Raw genomic sequence first — 18,511 nt, forward strand, 5'->3', positions numbered from 1 at the left:
GGATCAGGAGATGCAAGTGTCCTTGTCCTTGCCAATTCTGTTCTGCTCCTTTTATTATGTGCCACCTTCTTCTGCAAGAAATAAGATAGATTATCAGTGATTATGCAGCACTGTGTTTGTGTGATGTCCTTCCCAAAACTGAATAGCTGAGGTTTGTGGAAGCAACATGAGCTGGGTGTGAGGCTGATATCATTGGAATATATATGAGGGTACCATTGAGAATTTGGATGATAGGCATGAGTCCTGAGTGCCAGGGAGTGCTGACAAGTGAGTGATGGAGGTGTGGTGCATTGAGCAGTTAACAGGCCGATGGAGTGGTGGGTAAGAGATATCATGTTAAAATGCATTCACTGACCTTGACCACCTACTCGAGGTCATTAGACTTCCTGTAGCACCAATGTCTAGAACTGATCTCTCTAACTACCTGCTCCTGATCCCTCTGAGTATGGTCCTTGAAGACCTCTTGCCCCACTTCCCACCACCCCTTGGAATACAGAGTCTCTCCTGCTGTCCATTTCCTGCATTAAGGCCTCTAATGCCACATCTATGACTCAGGAATCCTCTTTCTGCCATTGCTTTCCATTTTTCTTGTTTAAAATTGCAACAATAGTATTCAGCAGCAGTCTTTTTACATTCAATGAAGTTTACCTTTAAGAAGGATATAGTTCATTTTTTAGGCTTACATTAACACTGCAGTCAAGTTACTGTGAAAATCCTTTAGTCGCCATACTCCGGCGCCTGTTTGGGTATACTGAGGGAGAATTTAGCACTGCCAATGCACCTAACCAGCAGGTCTTTCAGACTGTGGGAGGAAACCGGAGCACCCGGAGGAAGTTCACGCAGATACATGGAGAATGCACAGACAGTGACCCAAGCCAGGAATCAAACCCAGGTCCCTGGCGCTGCGAAGCAGCAGTGCTAACCATTGGACCACGATGCTATACTGTTTTTAAGAAGAGAAGGCTGACTGCACCATATACTATTAGCACATCTTGCTCAGTCCACCATCGATGTGGACACTGCTCAGACCAATGCTGCAATCAGACAACTGAGAAGGCAGCACCAAATTTGCCTGCAGCCTACTTCCACCTCAACAGATGTGGGAAGATCGTAAATTGCAACACTACCCAAACAGTGCATGCATCAACTTTTAGCCTGTATATCACAGTTATGATCAATTGGCTCAATTTCACATTCATGAAACAATCACCAGAGAAATGTCTTTTTTTTTAAAGAGAGCAGAGATTGACGAACAGCTGATAATTTGGGAAAACTCTTTAAGTAGCAATTTTAGAATCATGGAATCCGAGAAAGTTTACAGCATGGAAGGAGGCTACTCAGCCCATCGTACTATGGTAACTCTGTCAAAACAACTCATCTAGTCCCATTCCCCCGCCTTTTCAAAGTAACCCTGAAAGTTTTTCCTTTTCAGATAAAGATCCAATTCCCTTTTGTAAACTAAGATTGAATTTGCCTCCACCACATTCTCAGGTATGCATTCCAGATCCCAACCACTGACTCCATAAAATATTTTCTTCTGTGCTATTGTTTCTTTTGCCAATTATCTTAAATCTGTGTCCTCTGGTTTTTAACCCTTCCACCAATTGGAACAGTTTCCCCTTATCTATTCTTGTCCAGGCCTCCTATGAATTTGAACACCCAAATCAAATCTCCTCTTAGTCTTCTCTTATCCAAGGAGAACAGCCCCAACTACTCCAACCTATCCATGTAATTGAAGTTCCTCACCCTTGGAACTATTTTTGTGCATCTTTTCTGCACCCTCTCTAATGCCTTCACATCTTTCCTAAAGTGTAGTACTTAGAACTGGATGCAACTTGAGGCTGAATTAATGATTTACACAGGTTTATCACAATTTCCTTGCTTTGTACTCAGTGCCCCGATTAATAAAGTCCAAAATCCTGTATGCTTCATTAATTGCTTTCTCACCCTGCCCTGCCAAGTTGACTGATATGTGCACATACACCCCAGGTCCTACTGCTCCTACGCCCTCTTTATACTTGTACCATTTACTTTGTATTGCCTCTCCTCTTTCTTCCTACCAAACGGATTCACTTCACACGTCTTTGCATTAAGTTTCAACTGTCACTTTGAAATCTAATTGAAGCAGTAGGCCAGAACATGTAATCAGAGTAGACCATTCCATCCCCTTTGCCTGCTAAGCTATTCAGTTAGGTCATGGTTCATGTGTGCCTCAACTGCATTTACTTGCCTTTGCTTCATATCCTTTGATGCCTTCTAACAAAATGTTAATCTCAGTCTTGAAGGCTATAATTTCCAGGGAGGGAGAGAATTATAGATTTGCACCAATCTTTGTGTGAAAAATTGCTTCCTGTTGCAGACAGAATTTATGTGGTCCTTTCCAGTCATTATCAGGATGTTTGTGTGTAGGGTGTGTGTATCTCCTTACCCTCAGAGTGATTTTTCTAGTTTAAAATAAATTCCAGTAGCAGGCTTTTTAGTGATTAGATTTGCACTGAATGTTCGAATCACTCATTTCACTCAGTATCACACACAGGTTAGACGCAGAAGAAGTATCAGCTGTAATTATATAAATGGAATTTATAACTCGGACTTTATAACAATGCAGGCTGATGTCTTCTTGTCTGAGTTGATACTTTGGTTGGCGTGAAGGACTCAGGCCATGAGGCTGCAAAGCCTCTTGATAACAAATAGCCAATAATGTAGAATTTACTTTTCCAGTGGTGTTGACTTCACATGATGAGATAGGCATGCAGAGATGAATCAGCCTTGTGGGTGATGGTACAGAAGTTCCAGCAGAAGCAGTGTCGATGGGAACCAGGTGTTCAATCTGGACAGAGCTCCTTTTCTGTAAACTGATAGTTAGATGGTAAATGGCAGATTGAGTTTTGCATTTAAGCAAAGCACTATTACTGGTTCCACAACTGCCCTGCTGTTGTCCCTTAACAGAGATCCATGTCACAAGACTCCCACCAATCTATACTGTCTTTGACAAAGGATGTGATTATCTCGTCAGGGTTCCCAAGATTATTCAATGTCTTTATCATTAAGAATTGAAAGGAAGGCTATGGAATCCTTTGTCTCAGCAGATAAGCAGACAGCTATTGGCCAGCCTGGGTTCTGAAATGCAGATGGTCTTTATATAGTTGTCTTTGAATTTGGCCTGTGGCTATCCAGAGATAATAATTTGAGTTTCCCTGATACTGCCAGGTAGCTCCTTTTGTTCAGGGGTCACAGACAGATAACAGTTCAGTGATTTTAAGGATTGTTGTTCGGTTTTAACATTTTAGAAATAGCCTTGAGGATATCTATCTATATTTTACAAAATATAGACGCTAAATTTTCCCTCAGTGTACCTGAACATGCCCTGGAGTGTGGCGACTAGGGGATTTCAAAAGTAACTTCATTGCAATGTTAATATAAGCCTACTTGTGACACTAAATAAATTTTAAAAAAATAAAGGTCATCCCTAATTTCCTAAACTAAAGGAAATGCATGGAAACTTATAGACATCATTTAGATTTCTTACGCTTCAGAGATTCCTGTGCAGATTCACACATGCTTGCATCAATCTGATGAATTGGTGCTGTAGGCCTCTCTAAGGCTTCCTGAGGTGATGCCCAGAACTGAATACAATGCTCCAGATGGTGTCTAAACACAATCTCTTCACCTCTTCCCTTTGTTTTCCAGCCTCTGTGTGAAAAAGCCAACATTCCAGCAGCCTTTTTGACTGATTTTTGTTGAGCCGTGACTTAAAAGGATAGCCGGTTTAATTTCACTTCAGCAACACATCACAGTGTCGTTTTGACAAAAGGAGGAAGCTGCATAATAGAAGGCTGTGGGGGGAGGATGGCAAGATGTATGATGGAGGTAAATGGGAGACATAATCAAATTAACCTGTGAATTTTATTTTACAGTGTGATGAAAACAGCACTTTCAGTAACCATGGGCTGTACCTGGGTCTCCCCTGCTGTAAAGAGGACTTCAATGGCTGCCCCAACATCCCATCCAGTCTCATATTTCAGCGAAGCACCAAGGAGTTATTTTGGATCTCAACACTACTCTCATCTACTAAACTGACCCAGAATGGTAGTATTGAACCATTTTGTACTATCTTCCAGAGTTCTCAATGTTGATCTAGCAACTGTTTCTTTCTTACACCACACTTACAGATACGTGTCCTAATACTAGAGCCCTTGCACATGAGCATATAAAGGCTTGATATGATCATCTCAGATTTCTCTTTGCTATCTTAGTGGCAGTCTTAATGTGTTTGCCCTTCCAGTGGAATACCAGAGAGTGCAATTTCAAGCTAATATATTAAATGATCGTACACAAGTATCACATGGCATAATTTCAAGGCTAATAATTCTGCCTGTGCATGTTGATGTTATATTTAATGCTTCAGCTATCTTGTATTTTTAACAGTGCATTGGGGGAGGGAAGTGCTTGTATGCTGCGCACAGAACCATAGGTAATGCCTTATTTTTTCCAGGAATGCTTTTAGTTTTTATTGTCATTCTGTGCGGGCTGGGACGTTATGAGGCCTGAAATGTTTATCAATAAGAGAGCTTAAATATAGTATAACTAAAGTTTAACCACAATTAATGGTGTATTTTTAGGGACAATAGGTATAACTAAATTGAAAACTTACATTTGTTTAAGATCAGTGGAGAGAACTGGTTCTGATTGAATAAAATGAGCATTACTTCCCAGGGTGTTAGACTGGGCTGCCTCCATCTTGGTGCTAATGTCTGGATATTGATAGACATTTGAGCACTTCCTATTCCGGAGGGTGCTACTGTGACACCCTTTCAATGTAACATATTAAAATCCTATAATTTGATGATTCTTTTGAGACTGGACTGAACAATACACAATTGTACATTTCATGGTAGACTTTTTGTACAACAAGATAGCAGTATCTTTCAGCCATAAAGGTGGAAATTTTGACTTGAAGAAGTGCATGAGGTGGGATGGCCTGTTAAAACCAATCAAAATGTGAGGATATTGGGAAGGGGATTTGAAACTGTCAACTTGTTGACATTTAACTAGAACATGTTACGCTGCTTGTACATGACCCATTCAGGAAAGTTGGGCTTACCTATTGGCATATGTTCTAACTGGGGCCATATTTCCATTCGCTTTTAAATTTACTGTCGCACCCACATATTTATCAAGCTTCCTAAAGCTTTCCAGTGAAAGAAAGGCTAGAACACAATGGTAAAATTAGGAATCTGAATAAAACTCAAGGAAATATTTAGTACTCATAGCTGCCTTTTTAACTAATAAAGGGAAAGGGTTTGTCCATTTACTAAGCACTTACTTTCCACTTCGAAAGTTTTCTGAATTACTTTAGGATGGGTGATACCTTGGCTGTCTTAAATTGCACCTTGGACAAGGGACAATAGATCAGCAAAGCTGCAGCAGCAGCCTGTTGTTAAGAGGAGAGCAGTGGGACAATGCATATTGCACGAAACAGTACCCAAACATAGGTGTATAAGCAGAGATAGAGTTTCCTTGACATGTCCAAATAGTTTTTTGGGGGACTCAGGTTATCTCATCAGTTGGTTACACACATCTGTAGAATCCTGGATGAAGATATGATCCCTGGTCAAAGTCACCAGCACACTCAAAATTTTGTCTCTAAGAACTTTCAGGGCTCTACCAGAGATATATCCAGGAATAATGTGTAAGAAAGGTGACTAATGGGTTGTTTGCCAGCGCCAGTGATTATGTGAACTCTACTGGTGGTGATGTCAATCGGAATGATTGGGCATTTAGGATTGCAGCTATGACTGACTTCCCACAGGTGCAAGACATCATTGATGGTACAAAGTGGCAATCTGCATATCCCAGATCATTCAGGAACATTTGTGAACTGTAAGGATTTCCATTTAATCATTGTCCACCTGAGGAATAACCACAAAAAGATACTCTTGCAGGTATGTGCAGATTCCTGGGGAGCTGCCATGATTTTATCATACTTCAACTGTCCAAGCTCCCTGACTTTGCACCCAGAAAGAAGTCTCACAACACCAGGTTAAGGTCCAATAGGTTTATTTGGTAGCACAAGCCACTAGCTTTCGGAGCGCTGCCCCTTCATCAGGTGAGTGGGATTTCAATTCACAAACAGGGCATATAAAGACACAAACTCAATTTACAAAATAATGGTTGCAATGCGAGTCTTTACAGGTAATCAAGTCTTAAAGGTACAGACAATGTGAGTGGAGAGAGGGTTAAGCACAGGTTAAAGAGATGTGTATTGTCTCCAGCCAGGACAGTTAGTGAGATTTTGCAAGCCCAGGCAAGTCGTGGGGGTTACCCACAACCTGGTGTTGTGAGAATTCTTACTGTGTTTACCCCAGTCCAACGCCGGCATCTCCACATCTTTGCACCCAGAAGCATACATAACAAGTGGCTGCATGGAGACAAGAGATACTCACTTCAAATGTAGATGACACCGATCAGAAAGCTAACCAATGAAGCCAAAAAGCATTCCGATGAATATAGGCATGCTGAATATCCTCTTCAAGTACCTGCAAAGATCTTGAGGCGCCTTTAAAGACGCACCAACCGCGTGTGCAGCATGGCCATGAGTCTTGTGTTCTGAATAACATTGCATAGCAGTGAGATCTGAACCTGAACAAGACGCAGATTCTTTGTAGATGATTCCAAGGAAGAGGAAGAAGACAAAGAGGAGAAAAGTGATGCAGGCAAGGCAGCATCAGCCACTTTCAATGCTGCCAGGGATAACCTTATTGCATATGCATATAGATGCATACATGCATATAGATGCATACATGCATATAGATAAAAGCAAAATACTGTAGATGCTGGAATCTGAAACAAAAACACAAAATGCTGGAAAACCTCAGCATAGAAATCATAGAAACCCTACAGTGCAGAAGGAGGCCATTCGGCCCATCGAGTCTGCACCGACCACAATCCCACCCAGGCCCTACCCCCACATATTTACCCGCTAATCCCTCTAACCTACGCATCCCAGTACTCTAAGGGGCAATTTTTAACCTGGCAGGTCTGACAAAATCTATGGAGAAAGAATAGAGCCAATGTTTTGAGTCAGGGTGACCCTTTGTCAGAGCTGCATGTGTGCAACTGATGAATACGGTGCATTTAGTGAGGGTGATGATCAGGGGGAGTGTTATGATCCTTGGCCAGATCCCTAAGTTGTTGGTAGGATTCAGGTAGGGACCAATAATATTTTGTTTAAAGTAGACAAAGCTTGAGATTCAAGACACTTCCTAATAGAATTAAGCCACGATATTCCATGGATTTTGAACAACAAAAATAAGCTTGACCATACAAAGTCAGAAAGATAAAACCATTTACAAAATCTATCTGTTACTCCAACATTCAGGGTAAATCTGAGGTACATATGAATTAACAAGGCAACTATGGTCAATAAACTGCACAACAAATGACAGATGCAGCCAAAGCAGATTCCGTGATATTAAATATTAAAGTTATTGTGTGTTGCCTGGTCCTTTTAAGGGTTTGGTCACGTGGTCAGTCCATGATGTCATTGGCTACTCCGCGAGCTTTATTCAATCTAGATCCAGCCACTGTGGTTTATCAGCTACCTGATAAACCTCTTCTGTTATTATACACAAAACCCACGTGCTATCACTTCCTATTCTTTTATCTGGCAACAAATGCTATAAATATAACAGGATCAAAAGAAAACTGGCAGTGAGGAGTGGATTTTAATTCTTCAACTGAAAAGAAAGACAAGAAGAATCGAAGTAGCACTTAACATCGGAAGAGAACGGGAAGTCCTGACATTGGACAAAATTGGTAACAGACACCTGGCATCAAACCGGTACGGTGATGGACAGAAAAGAAGGTCGCTAGATAATGAAACTCGCACCCCGAGGAGAGCAGGCTGCAGATCTCGCCACGTGAAATGTTAGAATAGGCATGGAGGTAGAGTGGGAGAGAAAAGGGTTTTCAACTGCAGTAAGTCTTTAGAGAAAAATAGCTGCTACAGTTGGCTCCCACTGCCATAGTATTTTGATCATTTTCCATCAAAGGCACTGTTGTGCACTTTACAGTGCTAGTAAAAAAAGGCAGGAAATTTTGGCAGCATTCGGCCATTTAAGGAAGAATCAGAGAATTGGAAGGAGAATAGAAAGATTTCATCATTATATCCATGCCAATACAATACCCGAGGATATTGTAGTCCCTGTTTTCCTAAGCACCCTTGCAGTAAAACTTCTAATCTACTATGGAGCTTGGTTCAACCTGAGAAACATGGTAGTAAAACTCATCAGGAACTAACCAAAATTTTGCCCTAAGACCATTTATCATAGCGGAGCATTTTCATTTGCATAAAAGGAATCAATTAGATGGAGGAAACATCACACAGTTTGTCATGACCCTGAAGTGCCTCGTGGAACATTGTGAATTTGGTGGCTCTTTGGATGTTAATATCTGAGACAGACTTGTCTGTGGCCTTGGAAATAAAGCTATACAGGGAAGATTGTTAACAGAATGGAATTTAGAGTTAAAAACAGCATTGGAGCTTGCTGCAAAAGAGGCTTCTCAGCTAGGAGTAGGCACGAGAATCCATGACATGGGCACCACCCAGAGGAAGCCAATTCAGCAACAGTCATGTCACCGCTGTATAAAAATGGACCACTCACAGGCTGAGTGCTGGAGTAAGAATAGCCAGTGCAAAAATTGTGGCAGGATTTGTCACATAACCAAGGCTTGCTAGAAGAAAACAACTTCTGCAGAAAAGAGTGTCTCTTAAGAACAACCTCGATATACCAAAGAAGAAAAATAGAACAAATTTCAGCAAACAAATTTATAAGATGGAAAAAAAACAAGATAAATGAAGAGCCAACACACAAGGTTGATGAAGAATTAAAGCTGAATGTATGATCGACTCAAGATGAATCACACTGATTTTATGTAATTTCAAAATTGAATGGGAAATCAACCAGAATGGAGGTCAACACAGGACCTACAAAGAAGAAAGTAGGTCTGAGCACCTACACAGAAGAAATAGTGCCCCTTAGAGGATACATCACTATCAAAATAGAGTTAAATGGGCTAACATGAAGCTGTCACTCCACGTTGTTCAAGGACACTTTCCAGCTCTCTTTGGTCATTCTTGGCTAAAGAAGATAAAGTTGAATTGGAAAGCTGTGAACCGATTCGTGGATTGTAACACAAACTTACAAAACATCTTAGAGAAATACAGTAGTGTATTCAAAGATACACAGATCAATGGAAGGAGATCAAGTGTCACGCAAGATTAAACCAAACAACCAACCTAAGAATCTCAAGATCAGAGCTGTACCTCATGCTAAATGTTCAAAGTTGGAATCAGAATTGAAGAGACTTGTAGACACAAGAGCCTTAGAAGCTGTCACTATTAGTGACTGGGCAATCCCTATAGGGCCTATAATGAAACGGGGTGGCACTGTAAGTATTTGCAGAGATTCCAAAACAAGTCTGTGCAGAGCAATGTCCGTAATCATTGATTGGGGATTTGTTTGCTGGCCAGCAGGAGGACAGAAGTTCAGCAAACTCAACTTGTCACAGGCTTACCTGCAAATGAATGTTGCAACTGAATCTCAATACCTGCTTATCATCATCACTCATAAAGGCCTTTTCCTCTACAATTGATTACCTTTTGGAATTGCATCAGCGCCCAATTTATTTCAGTGGTCAATGGACCAGATCTTAAACAGTGTACTGGGGGTACAATGTTATCTTGACAACATCTTAATTATGGGCTCAAATGAACAAGAAGATTTATGTAATCTTGAAACAACCTGATAATATTTTCAGCTGAATGGTTTTCATGTCCGGAAAGATAAACCTGATTTCTTCCAAACATCTGTCCAATATCTAGGCTATGTCATTGTCAGCAAAGGTTTACACAAAACACCAAAGAAGATGGAAGCTGTCATGGAAGCTCCATGACCAACTAATATAACACAGTTGAGATCATTCCTAGGGTTAATAAACTATTATGGGAAGTTTGTCTCAAACTTAGAAACCCTACTTAAACTACGACAGAATGTGTCATGCATTAAACAAGCACCAAATGGGCATCAGATTGCAAAAAAAGTTTACAACACAGCAAAAGCAGCACTGAAAAACTCAGAAGTATTGGCTCATTTGAATGCAGCATTGCCACTACAACTTGCCTGCGATGCATCGACAGCGTTGGAGCAGTGGTGTGACCCATGGAGAAGAAAGGTTTTACATCACATTCTCTGACAAGCGCTGAATCAAGCTATACAGATTTGGAAAAAGAAGCACTGAGCATTATTTTTGGAATAAGAAAGTTCAATTACTATTTTTATGGTCGTCACTTCACATTGTTGACAGATCGTCGACCCTTAAATACCATCTTTGGGCTGCAAGCAGACTTCAGTGATGGTCGTTAACACTGCAACACATTTGTACAAAATCAAATATCATCAATCTTAAAACTATGCCAATGCAAATACATTTTCATGTTTACCTTTCCTTGCTGGACATGTACTACTAAGTGGTGTTTCCAATATCTTTTACTTTTCGCAGGACAAATGGTAAGTGATAATGGACCACAATTCACGGCTCAAGAGTTCAAAGACCATCTAAAGAAGAGTCATATCCAATACATAAAATCATCACCATAGCACCCTTCAACAAATGGTTTAGCCGAAAGATTCGTCCAATCCTTGAAGCATGCATTGAAAACCTGCAAGGACCAAGGTTCATTAAATTGCCATCAAATCAGTTTCTTGGTGACATATTGCAACGCCACACATGCGACAACATAAAATTCTCCAGCTTTACTACTCACAAAGAGAAAGCTGAGAACCACTTTCAATTTACTCATACCACAGGAGGCTTCTGAAATAGTAGAAAAGAATCAGCAATTACAAATCCAAGATGGGAAGGTTATTCAAAATGACATCTATTTAAACAAAGGGAATAAACTTTGGCCTGTGGTTATACCACCAATGAGAAGTGAATTCCTGCAACTGTCTTGGTTCAAACTGGTCCAATCTTGTATACTGTACAAACAAAAGATGAGTTAGTTTGGAGACGATACACAGATCAGTCAGTTATTGGCTACACACACCAATGTGTTATCACTAATAGTGCCAGAACTACCTCATGCTGTACCACCTTCCATTCCACCAGAGAATATAACCACGACTTCAGATCGGCCAGCCAACCCTGAGATCATTGATGGATCAATTGCTAATTTCTGCAGAAGAGACGATTATACCTTCCAGGGTGGAAACATCTACTTCAAACTCTGAGCGTACTTCGCAGGTCAAGGACAATCAGAATCCTGAAGTACACAAGCATCCAGTGAGGAATAGACGCTCTCCAGATTGCCATTCCTACTAACTGTATTATAATTATTGCTTGCCAGTGCATATATATGTTTTCTGGTGACTATGTAAGGATATCATAGTTATTCAATATTATGGAACCTTAAGTAAAGAGGGAGGGATAATATAAAAGTTATTGTGTGGGCATGGGCCCTTTAAGGGTTTGATCACATGGTCAGTCTGTGATGTCATCAGCTAATTTGCGAGCTTTATTCAGTCTGGATCCAGCCACCGTGGAATAAACAGCTACCTAATAAATCTGTTCTGTTGTTACAACCAAAAACTCACGTGCTATCACTTTCTGTTCTTTGATCCTGCAACAAGTAGTACAATTATAACATATGGCTTTCTCAACAATTTACCCAGATGTTAGTTATATTGTGAGTTAACCAACTCACTAAAACTATGTCTCCCTCACAAGGATTTTCAATCTTCACCTTAAAAGGTCTCACCTTGGAATTCTTTCCAAAGGTCAGTTCAACTCAAGACAGCCCATCTCGCATGGTTTCAATCTCACCTTACGAGATTCCATTCTCCCGAATTCCCAGGATCACTCAAGCATCAACTTACATGCACTGTTTCAACTCTTCGGCTTTGCCAAGCAGAGCATTACGTTCCAAAGGAATACCTTTGCCTGAGTGGTCGCAGCACAGAGTCACCAATCTTCAACTGCCTTCTTGGATTTTCAGGGCTTCCTCTTAGCCCTCCTCAATAACCAAGGCTTCTGATCCCCTCAGCCATTTTCTCTAATCGGAGCCTGTTTCTCTGCTGTTCTCATTTTCTTGACATAACTGGAACCTGTTTCAGTTCTCTGTCTTTGTTCCTTACCTGGGACTTCCTTTTGGGTCCACATAGGTACCAATGACATAGGTAGAACTAGGAAAGAGGTTCTGCTGAGGAGTATGAGCAGCTACGGGTTAAATTAAAAATTAGAACCTTAAAGGTAATAGTCTCTGGATTACTACCTGAGCCTTGAGCAAATTGACGTAGGGTAAATCAGATTAGAGAGTTGAATGCATGGCTCAAAGATTGGTGCAGAAGAAATGGGTTTTGATTCATGGGGCACTGGAACCAGTACTGGGAAAAGTGAGAGTTGGACCGTTAGGATTATCTTCACTTGAACCATGTTGGGACTAGTGTTCTTGCAAATCATGCAACTAGGAGAGTAGAAAGGGCTTGTGGAACTAAATAGTTTTTAAAAATTCATTTGTGGGACACCGCTGGCTGGCCAGCATTTATTGCCCATCCTTAGTTGCCCTTGAGAAGGTGGTGGTGAGCTGCATTCTTAAATTGCTGCTGTCCATGTGCTGTGGGTTGACCCACAATGCTGTTAGGGAGGGATTTTGACCCAGCAAATGCAAAGGAACGGCGATATATTTCCAAGTCAGGATGGTGAGTGGCTTGAGGGGAACTTGCAGGTGGTGGTGTTCCCATGTATCTACTGCTCTTGTCCTTCTATGGGTTTGGAAGGTGCTGTCTAAGGATCTTTGGTGAATTGCTGCAGTGCATCCTGTAGATAGTACAATAGTAAAAAATAGTGGGGGCAAGGGAACAAGTTTGGGAAGATGTGATACATTAAATAAAGAAGACAAGGCAAAACAGAAAGGTAGTAATAAATGAAATGATAATCAGAGAGTGGCAGGAAGCATCAGAGAGTAGAAAGAAAGCTAAGAGTGCAGCAACAGATAACGTTAGAAGTTACAATAAAAGTAAAATAACAAAACTAAAAGCTCAGTATCTGAATGCACATAACATTCATAACAAAACAGATGAACTGAAAGCACAATTAGAAATAAATATGTATGATCTGATAGTCTTTACAGACTCATGGCTGCAGAATGACAAAGACTGGGAATATTCGAATGATTTTTAGAAAGTACAGGAAGCTAGGAAAAGGTGGAGGGTTAGCTCTGTTAATTAAGAAAGAATGGAAGCAGAAAACAGGAAACTACAGACCAGTCAGCTTCATATCTTTCATAGGGAAATTTCTGGAATTATTAAGGAGGTTAGAAAATTGCTATGCAATGAAGCAAATTCAATGGTTTTGTGAAAGGGAATTGTGTTTTATCAGAATTCTTTGAGGAAATAACTAGTGACATGGATAAAGGGAAACCTGTGGATGTTCTGTTCCAGAAGACATTTGACAAGGTACCACACCAAAGATTATTACGCAAAATAAGAGCTCATGGTGGAGCGAGAAACACATTAGCATGGATGGATGATTGGTTAGCTAACCGGAAGCTGAGAGTAGGGATAATTCTTAAATAGAAAGGCTAAGATGTAACAGGTGGAGTGCCACAGCGATCAGTGCTTGGGCCTCAATTGTTCACAATTTATAGGCGTGATCTTCTGGCTGTTCACTCCCCCGCGGCGGATTTCCCAGCACTGTGGGGTGGATTCAGTGGGAAACCCCATGGACAGCAGCGGGACCAGAGGATACTGCTGTCAACCAATGGCAGGCTGCCTCCTGCCACCAAGAAACACACTGTGTGGAGGCCAGAGAATCTTGCACTATATCAAAGACTTGGATGAGAAAACCAATTGTTGTTAAATTTGCTGATGACGCAAAGATAGATAAGGAAAGTATGTTGTGAAGAGGACAGAAGGAGTTTTCAAAGGGACATAGATAAGTTAATTGAGTGAGTAAAAGTTTGGCAGGTGGAGTATGATATAAGAAAATATGAACTTGTCCACATTGGAGGAAGAAAGCTGCATATTATTTAAATGGGGAAAGATTGCAAAACTCTGAGATACAGAGGAATCTAGGTGCCCTGGTAAATGAATCAGGGAAGGTTGCTATGCAGGTACAGCAAGAGATTAAGAAGGCAAATAGAATATTGTCATTTATTGAAAGGGAAATGAAATTTAAAAGCAGCAGTGTTTTGCTACAGTTGTACAAGGCATTGGTGAGACCATGTCTAGAGTACAGTTTTAGCCTTTATATTTAAGAAAGGATAGAAGTGCATTTGAAGCAGTTCATTGGGATTGAGGGTTCTCTCATTAAGAAATATCAGACAGGATGACCCTGTATCCATTGTATTTAGATGATTAAAATGTGATCTTGCTGATATAAAATCCTGAGGGGATTTGAAAAAAGTGGATGCTAATCAGGGAGTGGCAGGAAGCATCAGAGAGTAGAAAGGAAGCTAAGAGTGCAGCAACACTCCTGTGGATGATTACTTTAAGAGCCAGTCACATGATTTCATGGTAATGTAATTGGGGTTTTTCACAGAATAAATCTGTTGTAATTTTGAATCTACATGTGCAACTATGTCTTTTTGTTTAAAATCCTCAACCCCAAACATAGTTAGAACAGTACAAAAAGAAAATTGGCAGGGAGTCGGGATTTTGTTTCATTGAGGACATGGAGAGAAGATCCTAAGTAAACGAGAAAACATTGTGGGTCTTCGTCTTTGAATATTAGAAGGTTGGGAGAATCAACAACAGGATTAAAAATTAAAGTGCCAGTGAAGGAAGATGAAATAAGAAAAAAAGCTTGCTGTGTGGTTTTAAAAAAGGGGGGGGGGTTTCCAATTTGAGGCGGGTGAGATTCTCGGCACTATCAGGCATATTTGAAAAGAAGGGATGTTTGGAAGTCAAATGATAATGACAGAGTATTAAAATGCCTTAGAAAGAGGCATTAAATGAAGCCCCCAATCCTCCCCGCCCATCTCCAGTACGAACGTGCCTCCAAGTTATTATGAGAGCTAAAGAAGCAACTTTCCCATCAACAGTGGTGTTTTATTTTTAGAGCAATCATCCAGTTTGTGAAGATTGTAGAAAAGGATTTTAGTAAATTTGCAAAGCCATTTGAGCAGAGACATAAGCTGGATGCAAATATTGTAAGAAAGCAGATAAAAAATAAGAAGGTTGTGTCATGCAGCTAAACCCTTGAAGGTACTAGGGTATGATTCCACGAACACTGACAGCCCTCTGATACCTTCTCATTCTCAATGAGCCACACTAGATGCAAGTGTTGGCAAGCTATTCAATTACAGTTAAGCTCTGTCCCATCCTTGAACATTGTCCACATTTGCATTGGGAGTCACTGATTTTTTTTCTTTATTCTTTCATTAGATTTGGATGTCGCTGGAAAGGCTAGCATTCGTTAATCCCCAATTGCCTTGAACTGAGTAGCTTGCGAGTCAATCTCATTGCTGTGGATCTAGAGTCACATGTAGGCCAGACCAGATAAGGAGTGCAGATCTCCTTCCCTGAAGGACATTAGTGAACCAGATGTGTTTTTATAACAATTGGTGATAGTTTCATGGCACCACTACTTAGACTAGCATTATATTTCAGATTAATTAATTGAATCCCATGGTGTGATTTGAACCCAAGTTCCCAGAGAATTAACTTGGATCTTCTGTTTTCTATTCCAGTGATGTTACCATTATCCCAACACTTCAGGAGAATGGGGGAGGTGGAGAGGGGGTTGGGTATCAAAGGCGGAGGTGTGTCTGGAAGTGAGTGGTGGGAGAGCAGGAAGCAAGGAATTGGACAAGGCCTGATCACTGGCAGACTGATCTTTAGAAAGTGAGAGCACTCTGTATTTCTCAGTGGAAGTGATGGAGTCAGTGATATGTCCGGTTGCAAGCTCTGAATCAAAGCGAGGCATGTGCCCCCAATCAACAGCTCTCAATGACCAAGGACTCAACCTGGAGACACTAACCCAGACTGCACAATATTGTGGCCAGATAAACACACAGAGGGGCGATCTTACCAAAAGAATTCTAAATTCAGGATGGGCAGGAAAACGGTAGAGTTCCAGATCCATTTTTTGGGCAAGTTCAAATCTGCTATTTTATACACTCAGTGCATGAAAAAACAACATAAATGGTATCTCGCCTGTAGGGGAGAGGGCGGGGCTTAAGTCACCAAACACTGGCTGAGAGCAGCAGAGGGCATCATTGCGCAAGTGCAGGTCTCTAGCTTCTGAGAAACCTGTCACTCAACCTCTGCTGCTCTTAGCCTGCCTCGATGGCTTAAAGATAGCACCCCTCCAGTTACCAAGGGGGCCCATGGCCTATCGTGACCCCCTCCACCTGGCCAGACTGATCCCCCCCTCCCTCCCCACCCAACAGTGATCGGCCGCCCGACCACCCCCTCCCTACCGCGATAGGTCACCCAACCTCCCCGCAATCAACCGCCCAACCCCCACCCCATGATCAGCCCAACCCATCTCCCGCAATCAGCCGCCCGACCACCCCCTCCCCTGCCACCCGACACCCCCCCCCCCCCCAACTATCAGTTGCTCAACCTCCCTCCATGGCCAGCCTTGATCGTCCCCCTCCCTCCCCCCACCAATCCCAATGCAGAGTGCGCAGCGCCCCCCCCACTGCCCCTGGTCTGGCCCCATCCCCCAGGGTGGGTGGAGTATCTGGAATTAAGAAGCTACTCATAACCATGAAACCATTGTCGGTTGTCAGAAAAACCCATCTGGTTCACTAATGTCCTTTAGGGATGGAAATCTGCCCTCCTTACGTAGTCTGGCCTACATGTGACACAGAGCCACAGCAATGTGGTTGACTCTCAACTGCTCTTGGGCAGCTAGTGATGGGCAATAAATGCTGGCCAGCCAGCAACGCCCATGTCCCGCGAATGAATAAAAAAAAGCCCTGCCCCCCTCAGGCCCCAGCCCTTGGCACTGCCTAGTGCCTGGTGGGCAGTGCCAGGGTGCCCAGTGGGCAGTGCCAGGGTGTTGAGTGGGCAGTGCCAGACTGGCACTGCCCAAGGGGCACCCTCCCTTGCCCCCAATCTTCCCGGGGGTCTCAATGGCCTTTAGTTCTACTGGCAAGACTATTATGACTGGTCCACTTTGCTGGGGATCGCCAGAGAGAACCTCTCCCAGTGAGGCCACACAAGCAAGTGAGCCCATACTATACTATCCCATGATCATTAATTCAATGTAAAATAACGATTGAATATCATTTAAATAACTTACTAAAATGGGAGTGGGATACTGAAGTGCATGATCAACCATGATCATATTGAATGGTGGTGCAGGCTCGAAGGGCCGAATGGCCTACTCCTGCACCTATTTTCTATATTTCTATGTTAGAATAGGACAGATATGAGGAGGAGTAAAATGGGACCAGTGAAAGGAGAGCATGAAGTGGGCCACTAAGAAGAACCGTAGATTGGAAAGTGTGAATGCAAAAGTGTAATGTTTAGAGAAAAGTGGAATAGGAGTTTCAAGATGAGAGGGAATGGGACCATTGGTAGAAGACCAATATTCCCTCTCTGCAAACTTGTGCTGTTGCACAGTGATCTGCAATTTATCCCAGATTAAAATAAGCAGACTGCTCGTCACTTAGTAATACTTCAATAACCTTTAAAATGTAAGCTGCTAAGGGACAAAAATGTAGTGCTCAGAGGAGCTTGTAGCCTGCCCAGTACAAGAAAATTTAGAGGGAAGATTGTATTAACATCCCTTCCCTCAGTGAGAACAAAATACCCATATGTACAATGATCTGCACGGTATACTAAGAATTAGATGTCATCTATTGTAACAAATTATTCATTCAATGCAAAATAATAAAACTCGAAGCTGCCAACTGAGCATTATTACACTGAGATACAGTTCTGTTTTTATGAATTAGATGAGCTATTTAAGAAGATAAGAGAACTTCCAGCCAGTCATTATGTCACCAAAAGTTAACGTAACTTTCTGAGAGAAGCTTTCAATAACAAAGAAACTCTGAAATACAGATAAAGTCTGTTGGTTTATAATGCATGTGTTATTTGGAGCCTGTACCCAAATGCAGATTTAGGGCCCTATTCTCCCATCGCAACATGCACATTTTTTTGGCGGGCCAGGTTGGGAGATGCATGTGTTTGCCATTTCGTAGGATCCGCACGTGCATTTCCGACCCGCATGCATTTCCCAACCGGAAAAAAGTGGCGCCGTTGGCACTCTGCTGAAAACCGGTGTCCCGCTGATTTGCATCACTTACCATATATTAGCATTCCATTATTGGGATAGACCCGGCAATCTCCGCCCACGTTAGCGTCTCCCACCTCTTTGGCATGATGTCACTTTGGCGCAAATCAGAGTAGGTAAATAAAGGTCTCAATCTGGCGTGGCAGCCTTGAACAGGCGTGAGGAGGTAAGTGCTGCGAGCTGAGTGCAGGGGATGTTG

General features: G+C 41.9%; 1 protein-coding gene across 4 annotated transcripts in view; it reads left to right on the forward strand.

The window, feature by feature from the left end:
* dock3 (dedicator of cytokinesis 3) overlaps positions 1–18,511 on the forward strand; it is a 1,050,162-nt gene that overhangs the window by 696,805 nt on the left and 334,846 nt on the right. For all 4 annotated transcript variants that reach the window (XM_078209344.1, XM_078209345.1, XM_078209346.1 and 1 more), the window contains one exon: positions 3,918–4,089. In XM_078209344.1, coding sequence (XP_078065470.1) covers positions 3,918–4,089 — 172 coding nt within the window. The remainder of the gene's footprint in view (positions 1–3,917; positions 4,090–18,511) is intronic.

Source organism: Mustelus asterias, chromosome 3 (genome assembly GCF_964213995.1).
Source record: "Mustelus asterias chromosome 3, sMusAst1.hap1.1, whole genome shotgun sequence".
In the NCBI taxonomy this organism is placed as follows: Eukaryota; Metazoa; Chordata; class Chondrichthyes; order Carcharhiniformes; family Triakidae; genus Mustelus; species Mustelus asterias.